The sequence below is a fragment of the Castor canadensis genome, chromosome 19, assembly GCF_047511655.1.
Source record: "Castor canadensis chromosome 19, mCasCan1.hap1v2, whole genome shotgun sequence".
In the NCBI taxonomy this organism is placed as follows: domain Eukaryota; kingdom Metazoa; phylum Chordata; class Mammalia; order Rodentia; family Castoridae; genus Castor; species Castor canadensis.
In genome coordinates, this window is record NC_133404.1 from 29,504,893 (window position 1) to 29,523,486 (window position 18,594).

Consider the following 18,594-nt stretch of genomic DNA (forward strand, 5'->3'; position numbering starts at 1 on the left):
TGGGTTGGACAAGGTGGCTCATGATTGTAATCCCAGCTCACTTACCTAGCAAGCAAAAGGCCCTGAGTTCAATCCCTAATCCCACCAGAAAAAAATTTTTTTAAAGTATATAATCTACAAAATTATCATGAGGCAGGGACTGGTGTTCATACTTTGCAGATGAGCAAGTACTGACTATAGAATCAGAAGCAGAAACAAAGTCAGATAGCTGTGTGACGTTGGTCACAGGCACAAGCCCCATCTGCCATGCACAGCCGTCCCTTGGTAGTCACACGTTCTACATCCTTACAATCAACCTTGGTTGAAATATTTGGGGAAAAAATTGCATCTATTCTGAACATGTAACAGATTTACATCCTTGTCATTTCCCCCTAAACAATACAGTGTAACAACTATTTATTCAGCATTTACAATGTATCAGTATTATGTTACCTAGAAATGATTTCAAGCTTACAGGTGCACACATACTCCACCACTTAGAAACCTAAGTATCCATAGATTCTGGTGTCTGCAGGGAGTCCTGGGGTTGGTGGAGTGGCTCAAGTGGTGAGCACCTGCCTAGTAAGCACGAAGCCGAGTTCAAACCCCAGTACTACCAATATATTTGTAGGAACAATTGTACAAGCTGTGTGACCCTGGACACAACCTCAACCTCTCTGTCTTGATTTCCTCATCTGTAAGATGAGATACCTAAATCATAGGGTACCCATTTCTGAAGGTGGCCACAAGAATTTGACAAGGCACTTAAACAGTGGTGGCACATAATATAAAGCTAAATGTTCTCTGTTAGTGGAAGAAAAGTGAAATCAGCATGCAAACAACTCAGTACAGCCTCTCTTTCTCGCGCTCTCGCTCTCTCTCTCTCTCTCTCTTTCTCTCTCCCTCTCAACTTACCAGACAGTTCCAGACTCCAATGCTGCAGCCAGCTTCAGGGCTTTATCCAGGTTTTTGGTGAACACAGCTGCTGTGAGTCCATAGTCAGTGCTATTGGCTCTTTTGATCACTTCTTCAATATTTTTGAATTTCAATATTGGCTGCACTGGTCCGAAAATCTGATAAATTGCAAGAACAGCAGTGAACGGAACTGTAGGCTCTGAGCAGGTACCCTCTTGGGTTTGTCTTTTTCACAGACCCAGAGCCCACACACTCACACAATGAGGAGTGGAGAAGAAGGACCACCATGGACCTTTTTAGCTGTGTGAGGGTTGCAATCTGAAGGGGAAGGAAGAATTAAATTGGAACAAAAAATTTTTTTAAATAACCAAAAAATGTGTTACATTATTTTTATTATTTATTTACTTATTTATTTGCAGTACTGGGGCTTGAACTCAGGGCCTACACCTTGAGCCACTTCACCAACCCTTTTTGTATTCGGTATCTTCAAGATAGGGTCTCACTATTTGCCCGGGCTGGCTTCAAACCAAGATCCCCCTGATCCCTGCCTCCTAAGCAGCTAGGATTACACATGTGAGCCACCGGCACCCAGCTATATGTCACATTTATGATCCCTCCTCCTCATCAAGGTTTCTGAGAGCCCCCAGCCTGAGAGCCTTGAGGTAACCCATGCATGTCAGGCTGCACAGAAGACAACAACACCTGTGCGTGACTTTCTGGAAAGTTCTTTCAGAAGGTATTCACAGGTAGGACTGTAGGACCATGTGCCCTGACCTCCTGGAGCTGTTTTCCATCAATGAGGATGTTTCCATGGTAACTCCCAGGGGAGGGAATGGGACAGTGTCACACAGGCTACAACACAGCAAAGAAAGGGAAGAGCTAAAGGCTTGTCCATATGAAGGAGATTTTGTGGGGAGCTTGTGGCAATTCACCATTGGGCAGGCTTCTATCCTAGCAAGATGGTGCTCCAGCTCTGGAAATGCCATCCCTCATTCCTCAGAATCACCCACCATGGGGATATTTAAAGAGCTGAGCTCCAAGCCATCACAGCAGGGTTAGTAACCCATCAGAATCTCAAGGAGAAAGTCTATCAAATGCTTGACCAGGAAACCCTGACAGTGTGTATTTCTTCATGCCCCCAAAAGGCCACCTCAGAGGGTCTAACCACCCAGCATCAGGCTGTGTCTTCTAAATCCTACAGAGGATCAGTTCCCATTGGCCTAAGAGTGGGATTGAGAGACAAAGGCAGAGCTGCACTCTTGGTGGTCTCCTTAATGTCTATCATTCCCATGGATGCCATGATGGAAAACTGCAATGAGAACTGTAGCTGGGCCACATTCCTTGAGTGGATACTTATGGTTTTAAGGTCAATCTTGGGTGACTAAAGGTAGCTATGGGCCCTAAATCCACAGCTCGGTTCCTGGCAACACTCACAAGTGGCCAAAGCTCCCTCCCCTGGGCTGCATAACTAACTCAGGGCCATGCTGGGAGCAGGAGAGGGATTTTTGCTCCCAGGAGACCATGAACAATGATGGAAACAACTAGAACACACTGTAGCTGTTTTGCAGTCCTTGGGAGTGGCAAGAAGAAATGGGGCAAGATGGCTCCTGAAAGAGTCCAGAGGAAAAAAGGCCCCACTGAAAAGGAAAATACTCACCCCGCAAAGACTTCTGGGATCCCTGGGCCCTAGAGAAGAACTATTTGAAGGACTGTTGGGGCCATAGCTTGGGCTGTAGCCACACGTACCTCCTCTTTGGCGATTCTCATGTTGTCGGTAACTTCTGAGAAGACAGTGGGTTTGATGAAGAGCCCTCTGTCTTCCATGGCAGAGCCCCCACATTCCAGCTTGGCTCCTTCCTTCTTCCCACTTTCAATCAGCTCAAGGATTTTGTCAAATTGTTTTTGATCAATCTGTAAAACACAGAGGGGAATTAGAGCTGTTGACTTCTGGGTAGTGGCCGCCATCTTGTATTTTCAATGGCCTTTGGTGCCATCAGCTGTCTCCTCCTCTGCATGTTCTTGGCAAGTCCTATGTCAGGTCATCAGTGTAGCTTGTGGCAGATATTCTTCTGATGCACAAATCTGGGCTCTTCTGCACAGGGGAGCCATGGCAGGGGAAGCTGTTTTCATCATGCCCTAGTGTGGGTTTATTCACATCTGACCCCTTCTCCGTAGCATGGAGCCAGTCCAAGGGTCTTAAATGATCACATGCTTGGTTTCCCCAACTCTTTGCATCCTGCTAGGGTTGCTGGATTTAGCCACAAAAATACAGGACATCCATCTAAATTTAAATCTCAGAAAAACACAGAATTTTTTTTAGTATAAGTATATCCCAAATATTGTTTGGGGCATACTCTAAAAAGTCATTCCTTGTTTATCTGAAATGCAAATCTAATGGGTCGTGTAGGTCATCTGGCAACCTTGCACCCTGTTCACTTGGCACCACAGACTGGGGGAACAGTTACTAGATTTCTCCTGTCCTGGTGCAGGGAAGTAGCAGAAAAGCTTACCACCTCACTTGGCACCCCTGGAAACAGTGGAGAGAGCCTCAAGGTAGGTGCAGGAGCTGCTCCTTGGTAGGTGGGAAGCCAGCTTGTCAAAAAGGCTCCACCTTTGCTGCCTTGTCTAGGGGTGTCCTTGGCTGAAGTGTGCCCTGTGCCATGGTATAACACCCAGATGGGGGACATGGTACCCAACTAACTATGGAAAGGAGATCATTGTGGGAGACTTCTCTTTCTGCCCCCATCTACCAGTCTTCTTCCAGAGTTGTTCTTTATGGTGGCTACAACCACATTGACAGTGCCCTTCTTCTTAGGCTGGGAGAGACAGAGCTCCAATAGGTTTATTGTAACTGAGACTTCTAGATAGGAGAGTGGGTTTCATTCCAATACTATTAAATAGAAAAAAATAAGTAAGCCCAATGAAGGATTTGGATGACCGTCTGTCCCTCAGGAAAAGTTTCACTTTTCTGGAAGAGGAGGGTATAATAAACCATTCATGTCATGTGACTGACCAACTCATGAAATTTGGGTCCTATTTTAAAATATTCAGTCTGAAGCCAGATGTAGTGGTACACACCTGCAATCCCAGCACTCAGGAGACTGAGGCAAGAAGACTGAGAGTTCAAAGCCAGCCTGGGCTACCTAGCAAGACCCATGTCTCAACTCTCCCCCTCCCAAAGTAATAAATAAAATATAATACTGAGTCTGATCCATACTTCACACCTTATACCAAGAAAGTTCCAAATAGGTCAAAGAAACGACCAATGAAACCATAAAAGTTTTAGAATTTTTTCATGTGGGAAGTTGCTCTTACTTACAGAGTGGTGATGGCCTTTCTATGACTTACAATATAGAAGCCAAGAAAGAAAAGATGGATAAATTTGAGTATTTTTTTAATAAAAAGGAAGTGAAAAAAATCAGACATAAAGTCAAAGAAAAAACTACAAACTGGGGAAAAATATTGGCAGGACATCTCATAAAAAGCTAATGTCTCTGATCTCCATGTAAAGAGGTTGTAGAAGTAATAAAAAAAACCCAACAATACTAGAGAAAAACGTATTTTGCAAAGCAAATGTACATCTAGCAGAAAACAGAACACAAATGGTTTTTAAACATATGATCAAACGTTCTACCTTAGCTGGGTATTTGGAGCTCATGCTGTAATCCTAGCTACTCAAAAGGCAGAGATCAGGAGGATCACAGTTCAAGGCCAGTCAGAACAAATAGTTCATAAGATCCTATCTCGAAAAAACACAACACAAAAAAGGGCTGGTGAAAAAACACAACATCAAAAAAAGGGCTGGTGGAGTGGCTCAAGTGATAGAGCGCCTGCCTAGTAAGCATGAGGCCCTGAGTTCAAACCCCAGTACCGCCAAAACAAAACAAAAAAAGGTCTACCTTACTTATTTAAAAGATACAGGATGTTAAAACCAAATGAGATGCTAATTTTTACTCTCAGGTGGGCAAGAATCCGTGTTCTGTTGGTAATGCTGAAGAAACAGACAAACTTGTGTTATGTTAGTAGGGACCTAAGTTGGTTCATCCGCTCTGGAACATAATTTGGCAATGCTTAACATAAATTACAAATATATTCCTACTTAGCAATCCCACTTTGGGGAATCTGTCCTGTGGATTTCCTTCCATGTGTGAAATCACACACTCTGCAGCACTGTGATTTACATACCCCTATGCTGGTCAGAAGACATTATTTAAATTGCATCAGGGGTTGGGGATGGAGTTCAGTGGTAGAGCACTTAGCTCATGTGCACAAGGCCTTGAGTTCCATCCCCAGCACCCAGTGGGGCCAGGGGCAGGGGTGGGTGGGAGAGTTTTGGTGGCTTCATCCAGCAGAAATCTATTTGCATGTGGGAAAGAGCAAAGCAGGTGCCTATGGACAAGTATTAGAGGCTCTTGGAGTTTCTTGTTAAGGAGCAATACACAAGATGCAAAACCATAGCGCTATCATGGTATCCCTTCATAAAGAAATATGGGGGTGGGGGGGCTCTTGCCCTCCTTGGGAGTGTACTTCCTGCCTTCACTCAGTCTCTCACACAATACACTCTCAATAAAACTGTTACTACTTTGTAAAAGAAAGTAATCAGACTGCTTGATTACATTCGCTTGATACCCATAAAGAAATTTTAGAGCGATCCACCAGAAACATGGTGGGGGAGGGGAAGAGCAGTTATACTGATGAGAGGGTGGGAAGGCTGGGGGGGGGGTGCACCCTTTCCCTGTGGACCTTAATAGGTGTTTTGAGTTCAGCCCTACAAGCGTGGGAGCCCACTTAAGAAAAATAAGGAAAACAACTTCACTGAATCTAGCTGCAGGTCCTTTGAGCTTTTTGCAGGATGAACTAAACCTTGGCTTAAAACTTCCAGGTGTTACTGAGCCTCTCTCTTCTCCCTGGGAGCCAATAGAGCTCACTCAAGGGCCTTTCTCCAGCCACAGGTCCTGGCTGGCTGCTAACCATGTCCACCTGGAAGACCCCATCTGTCCTACAAGGCGGCTCTGTGTCCCATGAAAACCCTACACATTCACTCTCCCTGGTGAGTCGAAGGAACACATTGTTTAAACCTCATAATCATCCATAATTGTCTGCTAGTGCCTCATACTGCGGGAAGAAGTTGCTGCCAGGAAGTGAGATGACAGAGTAGGGCACAACACCAGAAACATGAAAATACAGCCCTCAAAGGATTGGCCCACGGCTGTGCTCAGCCCTCTCTGCCGGGAGGACACTCCGGATTCTGCTCCGGTCAGGTGGCCTGTGCAATGTCTATGTGCCTGGCTATTCTATTGCCAAGTAAACCTGAATGATTTTGGAGCATTCTAGCAAGTGACTGTCCAGCAGTGGTCACTGATCTGGGTTAGCAAGCTCTTTTATAAGCATGAGACAGACAGGATTATTTAGACAGCTGTAAGTCCTCCCAGTAAAATCTTATTACCATAGATGAAAAGGCACTTTGGGAGGAAAAAAAAAAAATAAGCAGCATCCTAAAATAATATGCTGAGGTTAGATAGCTTAAGTGAGCTTTCAGAAGGACTTTGAACCACGGCATGAAAACATGGATGAAATCAACATGCATTCCCCTTAGACCTGCTCTCTGGGAAGATCTCTGTGTCTCTGGCTTCATGAGTTCAGACTGCAGCGTTGGGAACAGACTTACAATTAATGACAGGGTACAAAGGGGTCCTTGGTGTGGGGGAGATAGCTCAACTATTTCCCATAGATTCTAGATTGGTTCTAAAAGTCATGGTGGATTTCATAATAACCAGGGTCACTGGTCACCTTGTGGCACTAGCTGAGGCTGGGGACAGTGAAACTGCTTCTCTGCCAGGGATACATGGCATCAAAGCCACAGAGCAGGTGGGCCAGGGCATGGCAGCCATAAAAGTTCACCTTGTCCCCTTTTCCCCAGCCAGTGTCCTCACAGGATGGCTAAGCAAGGCTGAACAATATAGCTGAAGTCACATCTAAATCAGAGAATCGTCAGTTAAATTTCCTCCCTTTTAAAAATTAAAAAAAAAAAAGCCAGGCACTGGTGGCTCATGCCTGTAATCCTAGCTACTCAGGAGGCAGAGATCAAGAGGATCGTGGTTTGAAGACAGCCTGGGCAAATAGTTTGTGAGACCCTATCTCAAAAAAAAAAAAATCAAGGTGTAGGCCCCAAATTCAAATGCTAGTACCGCAAAAAAAAAAAAAAAAATAAATTTTAAAAACTACCTTTTCTCAAGTATACTAGGCATCATGAAATTCTCGTAATATTTCATTTATCTCCTCCTCCCATTTTCCAGGTAAGGAAACTGAAGGAGATGAAGACCTTGTTACTTTCACAAAGCCACAGAATCAAGCTTGAGCTCAGACCAACAGCTTCCTGTGTAAACACATGGTGCCAATGCAGTGGGCAAGCTGCAACCTTCCAGAATAGATGCCAGTGGGTCTGTCATAAACCCATGACTTGGCACTTCTGGGCAAAAGACTTTGGCAAAAAAGAAAGAAAAGAAAAACCACAGCGGGTGGCGCCGAGTTCCCTTTCAGTAATGCACGGGATGAGCAGGCAGTCCTCTTTTAAATATTTATCCATCTGCTTGACAGCGTAATTAGCAAGAAAGTGATACAGGATGTGCCCTTTAAAAAAACGCTATTAAACTTCATAGTTATGGTCATTTTCATCCCGTCCCTGGCTCCCAAACCAGGCCTGTAGGGACGCTCCTACTGCCCAGATCGGGGAGCCTCCCCAGAGCTTCTCCATCCGGGTTTCTCACAGTCATCTTGTGCTGTAATACATGTGGCCTTGGGGGTCTCTGAGCCAAGACAAGTTCAGGCATCACCCTGGCTGCGCTCTGCAGCTGGGGTCCAGCCTCTCTTCTGCTGGGGGGACCTCACTCTAGGAAGGCTTGCAGGGTATGGACAGCTGGCCTTGTTCCCTGGCAATAGCTGCCTCCTCCCTAGACCCCATGTCTCCTGAGTCCAGCCCCATTTCCTGATGGGAGTGTATTGTTGATCAGTTTCTAAACAAAAGTCCCAAGTGGCAGAGGGACCTTGGAGCAAGAGACCCTGGGTGGGGCCATACATCTGCCTACTTCAGCCCCCAGAGGAGCAACCATGGATTCAGACACATTAGTGGGTTACCTGGGGGCCCTGCTCGGTTTTGACATCGAAGGGATCTCCCACAGGCCGTTTCTTGGCATACTCCACACTCCGCCTGACAAACTCTGCGTAGATCTGCTCCTCCACGAACACCCTGGAAGCGGCTGTGCAGCACTGGCCTTGGTTGAAGAACACTCCCTGATGGGCACACTCCACTGCCAAGTCCACTGGAGGCGGGGGATTGGGGGGACGGGCGAGGCAAGAGGAAGCGATTAAGTTGTTAAAGCAGGCCTGGCGACAGCTGCAACTCTAATTGCCCACACAAGAAAACAGGCCCCAGATGGCTGTGCTTCAGAAATTAATTTTGTTTTCTGCATTTTCCAAAGAGTGAGGGTGGGGAAAAAGGATTTTCAGGTCCATCGAGTTTAGGGTTAAATCTGCAGATTACAGGACTTCTCAGTACCTGTAATATGCTAATGGGCGCTTCCCATTTCGGATGTTCTGTGGGAAAAAAAACACTTTGGCAAGTATTAAGTAGGTGGAGAGCTGAAGGACGTGGAGACCTTACCCCCAAAATAAGCAAAGCAAAAAGGGCAGAGGTGTGGCTCAAGTGGGATAGCATGCCTTGCAAATGCAAGATCTTGAGTTAAGAGCCTCAAGACAGCTGTGGCTTTGGGACTGGGAGGAGATTTGCTCCAGGTCCACTAGGGTGGCCCCAAGGGACCCTGACTTGGCTCTGAGCAGGAAGTCAATGCCACAGAGCAGCAGGACAGTATCACAAGGTCCTCCAGCAGGACAGTGTCACAAGGTCCTCCATCTTCCCTGTACCCCCGAGGCTGGGCTGGGGGCCAACTTGACACTGTCCCTTCTCTAAGATGGGTAATCTACTTCCTGCACCCAGACTGGAGTCAGCTGGGGGGTTTGGGGCAAGGGGGGTGGCTGAAGCGGTGGGGATGTGGCATATCACCCTTGACATTATGTCAGGATTTAATTTTGTGGTTTGGCACTGCCTGGATGAGGAGTAAGAACTCCATGTTGTGTTTTTATGGCCTTATAAAACCAACCCCTACACAGATCTCATCCTGTGCTTTGCTGATGTTGTCCTCATTGGGAGGACAAGAGGACAAGCTGAAGTGCAGGTGGGACTCCCAGTATGGTTGCCTAAGAATGCAAAACATAGGAGACCTAGCTCTTTGGGATGGGAGTTTGAGGCTGCAAATGTGGGTCTGTCTCACTGGGTGACACCCAGAACTCCTCCATGTAGCATTAGCAACACTGATGCTGCTACCACAAAGAGAGCACAAACCCAGGTGAGAAACGGGCAGTCCATCTTCACACCCCTCCCCAGAGCTGGTTCCCCATCCTATCTTCTCTTCCATTGGGAACCAGCTTCAGGAAAAGAAACTGCTATCAGTCATTTACACTGTAGTGAGAAATTGGTTCAGTCATTTTCCCCCCCTCAGGGATATTTGCAATTCCAGCCTTATCTGAGTATAGAATGGAAGACTTCGTTCTCTCCAACAGGAATTTCTGGTACCAGTGGACAGGTGGGGGAGGCTGATTTTTAAGGCAAAAGTGCTTCAAAGTACTTGGAAAGTCACACCTTTTTATAGATGACCCTGTCAGCTGGTAAATGAATGCCCAGTGTGGTCCTTTCTGCCCTCTGTGGATACAGCAGCCAAGAATAGCATATATTTTAATATTAGGTCATGCATATCTAAAAAGACACAAACTGCTGGGCAGATGGCTTTCCCAGGAAAAGGTGGCACAAACACAAACAGTCCCCAGAGCACTGGGTTACTTTACAAGCATCACTATCCCCCTCTGACTTGTCAGGGTGGAGACAAGAAGGAAGAAATGTCTCAACTCTTCAGAAGCACTAGGGAGATACTAACTCAAGGGTAGAACACTGAATGCCCAACAGTGGGGAGCACTGTTGCCGTGTCCTTCCCCAGCAGAGGAGAGCCTGAAGGAGACACTGTGTGGGGCCACTCCTCACGGCCCCAGCTCTGGCTCTGCAAGAGCAGAAAGGTGAACTTCAACTTGAGGGCAGAGCAGGCAGACCCTTGGCTACCACCTAGGTAGGCCAGGTGCTTCCTATCTTGTAAGAAAGCTGGCCTTCTGATGTCCACTGACTGTACATGGCTGGGGGACTGCAGGAACCAGGCCTGAGCTGGAAAGCATCCCCCATTGGTAGAGTACCTGCCTCCCTCTCAATGGGTTCTGAGCTGGGACCAGGACGTGAGAGACATTTCTAGGCACTCTGAAGCCCCAGCCAAGCCCACAGGGGCCACAACTCACAGTCAGCGTCTGCACACACGATGCAAGGGTTCTTGCCTCCCAGCTCCAATGTCACCCTCTTCAGGTTACTCCGTGAGGCGGCCTCCTTAACCAGCTTTCCAACCTCCAGGATAAAAATGAAGCCACATTAAATCTTGGATGCTGCAAACTTGGCCCCGGCATGCACATCAGCAAATGTTCTGGACAAGACCTGGAGGTGGCAGACCCGAAGGTGACCAGGGCCACCTGCCTCTCAAGGGTGCTCCAGACTTTGATGTTGCTGCCACCACTTCACTCCACTGGCCTTGGCCAGCATCTTCTCACAGACCAGATGCCTTGGAGGCCTTGGGTGAGCCACTCCACCTACAGGTATGGGTGGGAGGCCAAGGAGTCACCAGCGGGCATGCAGCTGCTCACCTGCCCTGGCGCCTACACCTCTGAGGCCTGCAGGCTGGTCCAGCTAGGATGCTGAAGGCTTGGGGGACCAAGGGACCACCCCTTGACGATAGTGCTAAGATTATGTAAGCCCAGTGTGGGGAGGTGGTGATGGGTGGCTCTTGGGTGTGATCTGAGGAAAGCTTTGAGACTCAGGGAAGCAGGGTGAAGGGCACCTGGGCCTCAAGATGAAAAAGAACCAATTCTCTGGAAAGGCCACCGCTGAAGACTGAGGCCACCATACGTAGTGGGATGAAAACGGTGCACTAGGAGGTAACCAGAACCTTCCATCAAATGGCAGGTAGCAAGACTCAACCACAAGGGTGCCCGGCAGTCTCTCCATTATCTGTAGCAGGAGAGAGGCTGGCCCAGCACGCCGGTCACTCATCTTGGCTAACAAGCAAAGCCAAGTGCCAAGAACATCAGAGCTGGAAAACCCTTAGGATGGCAACAAATGCCAAGGCCTAGAGATGGATGGGGTTGAAGTCTTCCCACACTGAGGTCTGAGCACATTTGAAAAATCAACAAGCTTGATGCAGCGTGGGGGTGCTCAGTGGTACAGCACTTGCCTAGCACACAAAGCCCTGGGTTCCATGCCCAGCACTGGGGGGAAAAGAGTCTGCAAGTTCATGGATGATGAGCTGTGGAACTGACCCACAGTGATGACGTTTGTCCCCAGGGAAAGTGAAAAAACAAACTCAGTCTGCTCCAGGCTTTTGATTTATGGGGTGTTAGGATATGTTCTCCTGGCCGAAGGTAGCAGGGTGTCCCCCATTATGGAGACACATTTTGGCTGAGTCGTCCCTGGAGCCACAGAGGTCACTTCCTGATGTCAGCTGATGAGCACAGAGGGTGCCACCTGGCTGGCCCATGGTCACCTAGAGAGCTCAGGGCTTGTAGTGAGAAGCCAGACAGGGCCGGGGCTACACTTCTGCTGAGTGAGAAGGCAGAGGAAGATTCAGGTGCCCCTGGAGGGCAGGAGCCAGACCGCTGTCCCCAGGGTGGGCCAGGTACATGCAGAGAGCCAGGGACTGTTCTAATGCCATGCTTGGGACATGGTGGCTTTAGAGTAAGGCCTACAGACTCTAACAATGCCCACACTAGCTGACAAAAAAGGGAATGGCAGTCTCTTCCAACAGATGTGCAGGAAAGGACACAGGCTGCAAGCTGGACCAGACTTGGAGGGACACGGGGACACTGCTGCATGGGAAGTGTTTATTCATTTCTCTTTTGATGATTTTGTCATTAAAAACAATTCCATATGCAGTTGCGTCTTAATCAAAGGGGAAGTCTCTGTCCTTCATATCCAGGATCCAATCCAGGGAAGCACAGTAATTTCTTGGGAATCCCTCTGTTCAATTCATACACTGTTACTAATATTGAAGACAATTTCCCAGTTTGCTTTTTTTGTACCTCACAAGAGATTGTGGACAGCTTTCCTTGTTATAAAGACTGTGAAACACCTCACAGAACAGATAAGGCATATGTGAACACTTGTGAGAGTGTTTCTCTAAGGACCGAAGTTTCTTGGAAACAGAATTTCTGAATCCATAGCTGTCCACTTTGCAGTTTTTGATCAATGCTCGTAAATCTCACCCTCTACCCTACAGATGGTGTAGGTGAGAGCTCTTTATGCCATATTCTCAATTTCAATTTTTACAAAATTGACAGACAAAAGGAGAGTGTGATTTTCATTTGAACTTGCATTTCTCTGACTGCCGGTGAATGAGGTTAGGTTTATTGGGCATGTAGTATTTTTATTCTCTGAGACACTCATTTCCCCATCACTCTGTTTGCCTTTTTTCTCATTGATTTGTAGGAGCACTTTACATATGAAGGATATAAATCCTTTGAAGAAATGCATGCATTACAACTGGTTTTTCTCCCAGTTTATTGACTCTTCACTCTAATTATGATGTTCTTTGCCCTCTGGATGTTTTACATTTTTATCTTCTCTCTGAACCTTTTCTTCTCAAGTTCTAATAGCTAGGTATTTAGTTTAGACACTGGACCAATGGCTATTACTGATTGTTAGGTACTAGAAAAATCATATTTAGCTTTTCAGAGGGAATGGCAGGTGTCAAGTAACATAGCTGTGGTCACATCTGCTGGTAACTGACAAGGGGGTTACCTCTGTGGATCCTGTAAAGGCGATCTTGTTGATCTGCGGGTGAGAAGAAATGGCAGCTCCCACGGTGGGCCCAAATCCCGGCACGATGTTCACCACACCCGGAGGGAACCCGACCTGCAGGAAAACCAAGATGGCACCAGAGGAAGAGGACAGACCAGTGTGAGCCACAAATCAGTGCATGGGCCCAGAGGGTCGAGGCTGTGTGATGTCCCCACACAAAGCAGCATCTCCACAAGGAATCGGGGCCCAGGTCATACACACCTTCCCCAGGACAAGCACACGTCAGCTGCACCTGGGAGCTGACCTCCACCCAGGTGCAAACTCTGCCCCTAGGAAGGTCCACTGACTTCCAGGCTTACAGGAAGGGCTTCCACCAGAGGCTCAGGAGCAAGTGCACCATGAGGCCACAAGGTGGCAGTGGCCCTCCTGCAGCATTGCACCAATGTGCATGTGTGTGCGTGTGTGAGAGAGACAGTGCAAGAGCACGAGTGAGTTGTATGTAGGTGTGAGTGCATGTATGTATATAAATGTATGAAAATGTATGTGAATATGCGTGTGTCCGTACATGAGGGTGTGAACCTCTGTATGTGTGCACACGTATGTCTATGTGAGTGTAACCGTGTACATATTAGAAAGCATGGGTGTGTGACTGTATATGGACATATCTGTGAAAGCATGTATGTTTCTGTGTTTGTATATGAGTATGTGAGTGTGTGTGTGCAAATGTGTCCACATGTGTACATATATGTGGACATGAGCGTGTGTACATGTGTGCACAAGTGTAAGTGTGCACACAAGTGTGTTGCATGAGCGTGAATGGGTACACGTGTGTGTGCACAAGCATGAATGTGTAGACTAGTGTGCGTGCACAAGTGTGGATGTGTGTAAATGAGTGGGTGCATGTGCACAAGCACATGTGTACAAGCACATGTGTACATATGTGCCTAAGAATGCATGTGCATGTGTGTGTGCCTGCATGTCTGTGAGTGTGTGTGCACATGAGTGTGAGTGTGTGTGCATAAGCACATGTGTGTGTGCCTAAGTATGTGTGTATGAGTGTGTGTACCTGAGTGTGTGGGTGTGGGGCGTGAATGTGTGTGCACATATACACCGAGGGCAGGAGAGGTTCCTTGGCCAGCACTGCAGGCACCTGCAAAGCACCCTTCCGGAGCTACAGTTTTCAATTTTTAATCTGCCCTATTGGTGTTCCAGATGGAATAAGCAAACATCCCTCCAAGCCCTCTGCGTGTCTGGTCACTCATAGCGGAGCTGGCACCTGCTGAAGGCAGTGCCCTTCTTACGCATCCGGGGCCTCCTGACTAGTGGGAAGGAGGACACCACTTCTGCCATGCTGTGCTTTACTGAACACAAGGGCTTGGTGCTTGCAGGTTCACCTTCCTAGCACTGCCTTGTAACTGTCATGATTTTAGAATCTGAGAGTCATTAACACGACAGACACCATGTCCTGCATCCCCAGTGGAAGGAGGGTGAAAGGTGGTAATTACAGGTCATCCCAGCCTCCACCTAAGCAACACAGCATGTGTGACATTAGCTCTGCTGAGAAGTGGAATGCGTGGCCCACTCCTGCCACCCCTCTTTCCTCCTGTTTTCTTTTCTAAATCTTTGCTACATGGAGGCCGATGACAGAATGACCAAAGCATGTTGCAGCTGTGTCTGGGAGGAGATATCTGGGCAGTTGTTTCCCCAAGTTGTGACTTCCTGGGGGTAGGGGGACTGCCCTCAGAGCAGGGGGCACTGATGACAGTTCCCGTGTCTGTAGTTGCCCTGCCAGCTGGCAAGGCCACACCTCCAAGAGGAAAGAGGACCATTTCATATCACACACTACTGCTGAAGAGCCTAGCTGAAGATTTGGTCTTCTTGGGTGACCCCCCCCCCGCCCCGGAAAACCTTTATTGAGTCCTAAACCACAGGTTTGAGTCCTAATAAGAGGGATGTGTTCCCATCAGGCCCGTGGGGCGAGTGGTGTTGCTTACAGCTCAGGGACCACAAGCAGGAGGGAAAAAAACCAACCGCCAACCAAAACAAAGTCCGCCCTCCCCACTCTGCTCTCAGCTGCAGCCATTGTCACTTCTTGGGATGGTGGTTTGGCTCCTAGGAGTGGGAATGTTATCAGGAATACATAATATTTTCTTTTCAGGCATATTACCTCTTTGATCAGAGAGCCGAGATAGAGGGCGGTGAGGGGAGTCTGTTCCGCGGGCTTCAGGACTACGGTGTTCCCACAGCAGAGGGCAGGCGCTAGCTTCCACACCAGCATCAGCAGGGGGAAGTTCCACTGCGACAAAGCACAGGAAGGATCTTGGGGACCTGGGTCCACCCTGCCCCCACTCCAGAGCCCCAAGGATGCCGCCATAGAGACCACTTGCTTTTCTTGGGGTTTCACGGGTAACATAGGAGTGTACAATGATCAGAATGCATTCCTGCCCAGCTTCCCAAACTGAACTCTGCGAGGTGATAATGTGTACCCTCTGCAAAGGTGAAGTTGCTGTATGAGTACTGTTACTCCCTCCAAAACCTTTGCTGGAAGGGTAACGTTCTCCTTGCCTTGGGTTTTTGGGATTTTTTGGGATAGGGTCTTGCTATGTGGCTTAAACTCCCTCCACCTCCCAAGCGCTACGATTATAGGTGAGTACCGCCACACCTGGCTGTACAGCACCTTTTCAACCCTCATTTCATGCAGTTGCCATTGAGCTGACCTGGAACTTCCCCAACCAACAGGTGACCCCATTTCATTCCCCTGCGCACCTACAAGAATCCCACTGCCCAATGACTAAAGTCTTGGCCTCTGGGCAGCCAAGGCTGTTGAAGCCAGCCCCTGTCACCTGCCATGTGGGACTCTGGCCCCACCAGTCATCCTCTGCTTCCTTGCATGTAGCCCAGCCACTTCCACACATGTGCCCAGGCATTCCTACAGCTTAGAAACCCCTTTTCCTAGGGACCAAGGCTTTCCTTTCTTCAAGGCTCAGCTAAGAGACCACCTCCTTAAGAACAATGGCCACTCCAGCCAGAATATACCATGCCTCTGTTACACACCTTATTTCAGCCTTTTGGAAACAGGAACAGGATCTAATCTACAATCCATCTCAAGAGTCCCCATGCACCGAGCTCCACGCCACCAAGTACATGCTCAGTGGACCAAAACATATCAGGAATTAGTTCCAAAGGGGTAGAACCATTTATCAAGAAAAACTGCCATACTTACGGGAGTAATGGCACCACACACCCCGATGGGTTCATGCCTGGTGAAACATACCACGTTGTCATCTGGAAGAGAGGTGACACAATGCGAAAGGACACACTCACTTAACCAGGGCCAAAAATTTCAAGTGGTTAAAAAGACAAGAAAGAAACTGAGACACCACCACAAAGGCAACCAGCTCCAAGTCATGTCTATTACAAAAAGAAGTGATGTGAACCCAAGTTCAATGTGAACTGTCATGGGGAGACTTGGCAGAATGCATTGAGGGGTAAAGTCCTGGAGGGGTTTTGGAGGAAGGAAAAGACAGAGTCTCCAAAGAGACTCCCAAATGAGGGTAGAGTCTATCTGGCATGGACTCACCTGTGGGGATGGTCTTGCCCTGGATTTTGTCTGCCCACCCTGCAAAATATCTGAAGGTCTTAATACAGCCCTCCAGGTCAATGAAGAAGGCGTGAAGGAATGGCTTCCCTGTGTCCATGGTCTCCAGTGTCTGCAATAACAAGATGACATCCATTGTGGATGTGGCTTTCTTTTCTTTAATTCTCAGGTAGTTGAAGGCAACTGGGAAGGAGAAAAACACAGTCCCAGGAACTGCTCTCCAGACCTCAGCCCCATGTGTCACTCAAAGACCCTGGCACTAAATTAAAATTGACCTGTCCCATATTGACAAGGACCACTTTTATTGTCAGACTCCTGATGGCCAGGGCTGGTGGAGCATAGGCACACACCCCCTTGAAGGCTCATTTGAAGTCTCGCTGGAAAGCAATCCTTTGGTCCCAGCAGTGTGACCCAGACACAGGAGCACTCTCAGAAGCTTGGCTAGCACTCTCAGAAGCTTGGTTAGCTTCCTCTAACAAAAGAGAAAGAGGAGACATCGGTTATTCCTTCTCCACTGGGCTGGCCAGCATGATTGTGGAAAGAATGACTGAGCCCAGGAGGGTCGTGCCACCAGCACAAAGATGCAATGCTTCCCAAGCCTGTCACAGCCGGATGCAGAGCTGGGAGGGAGTGTGCTTGCCAGACTGAGGAGGGAGGTGGGTCCCCAGGCAAGTGTGCACTACTCAATGGCAGGGATTCTTTTCTATTTCCAGCCTGGGTAAAAGAGAACCCCTTTGTCCCTCAGACAAGCAGCCCCAGTGGAGCCCGTGCTGAAATGGCCAGCCATCCATCTTTGCAGGAAGTGGTCACCCTGACATACAGCCCAGGGCTGGATTCCTGCTCACTTATCAAAGGAGTGAGAGGATACCATGGAAAGGAACGAAGGTCTCCTCCTCGCTCAAACCCAGTACTTTCACCCCAAAGCATGTGTTCATGACCCACCTCGAGCTGGACATCACTGTTTCCATATTAAGGTGCAGATGTGGAGCTAACAGAGTCCAGTGATTTGATGAGGCCACCAGACTGCCAGCTACGAATTCTGGGTGTCTGACTTCCAGCCAGCACAGTGACTGCCCGTTCAGTCCCCTCTAAAGAGGAGACAACCTCTTCTGATTACCCCTGGTCCTGGAAAAAAATCCCAGAATCGCTCTCTGCCTCAGTTTCCTCATCTTTAAAATAGCATACTGCCATGATAGGGGTGGTGTGAGAGTTACGGGACCCAATAAACACAAGACATCAAGCACAGTGTGGTCACAGTGAGTGCTCTGCAAATGTCCAGGTGATAAACAATTCTGTTATCATTTTCCCTTTAGGTGTCAGACTGGTTCTTGGCGATCCTCACCTGGGGTCCTGGGGAGACAGAGCTAGGGCTAAGAGCTGCTGAAGGTGACAAGACTAGCTTGGGTCCAGAGTCTCTGTCCTACCCCTAGCATATCACTTAAGAACCAAGTCAGGCCAAGAAGACACCCAGTAAACTGAACCTCTGACTCCTACTGATCGACATTGCAAGTTAGTTTTTGTTCTCCAGGCAAAGCTTAAAAAATCCTTGATGGAACCAGACAATTGTCCTTTTCTGTTTCCTGGGACGGGACAGAGAGAGACTCTGATGTAGTATGGAGCCAACTATCTGTCTCCAGTCCTGACTTTCCACCTCTGGCTGGGTGAACTTGGACAAGTTACTTACCCTGTCTGGGCCTCAGCTTCCTCATCTTTGAAATGGGATCATAAACACTACAGGTCATGTGCCTACAAGCCAGGTATAGGGTGAACATTCAACAAATATTGGCTTTCATTAATTTGAGCAAGATTGCTTACAGGAGAAAAAAAAATGAATTTTCCAGGCTGATTTTATAGAATCTATCCAAGCAAAAGCCAGGTCACAAAAAGTATAGACAGAAAATACTTTTTCTAAAAAAAAAAGCCAGGTGCTGGTGGCTCACACTTGTAATCCTAGCTGCTCAGGAAGCAGAGATCAGGAGGACCACGATTCAAAGCCAGCCCCGGGGAAATAATTCTTGAGACCCTATCTCAAAAAAAACCATCAAAAAAAGAGCTGGTGAAGTGGCTCAAGGTATAGGCCCTGAGTTCAAACCCCAGTACCGCCAAAAAAAAAAAAAAAAGAAGATAAAAAGAATTCAGAGGTAAGTGAGTGAGTTACAGGCTG

At 47.9% G+C, this 18,594-nt stretch overlaps 1 protein-coding gene across 1 annotated transcript in view; it reads right to left on the reverse strand.

Moving 5' to 3' along the window:
* Aldh1a3 (aldehyde dehydrogenase 1 family member A3) overlaps window positions 1-18,594 on the reverse strand; it is a 37,523-nt gene that overhangs the window by 8,355 nt on the left and 10,574 nt on the right. The window contains exons 4-11 of the mRNA XM_020161714.2: window positions 16,413-16,542; window positions 16,056-16,117; window positions 15,000-15,128; window positions 12,833-12,946; window positions 10,288-10,390; window positions 8,029-8,213; window positions 2,641-2,805; window positions 895-1,052 (exon numbers count right to left, since the gene is read on the reverse strand). Coding sequence (XP_020017303.2) covers window positions 895-1,052; window positions 2,641-2,805; window positions 8,029-8,213; window positions 10,288-10,390; window positions 12,833-12,946; window positions 15,000-15,128; window positions 16,056-16,117; window positions 16,413-16,542 — 1,046 coding nt within the window. The remainder of the gene's footprint in view (window positions 1-894; window positions 1,053-2,640; window positions 2,806-8,028; window positions 8,214-10,287; window positions 10,391-12,832; window positions 12,947-14,999; window positions 15,129-16,055; window positions 16,118-16,412; window positions 16,543-18,594) is intronic.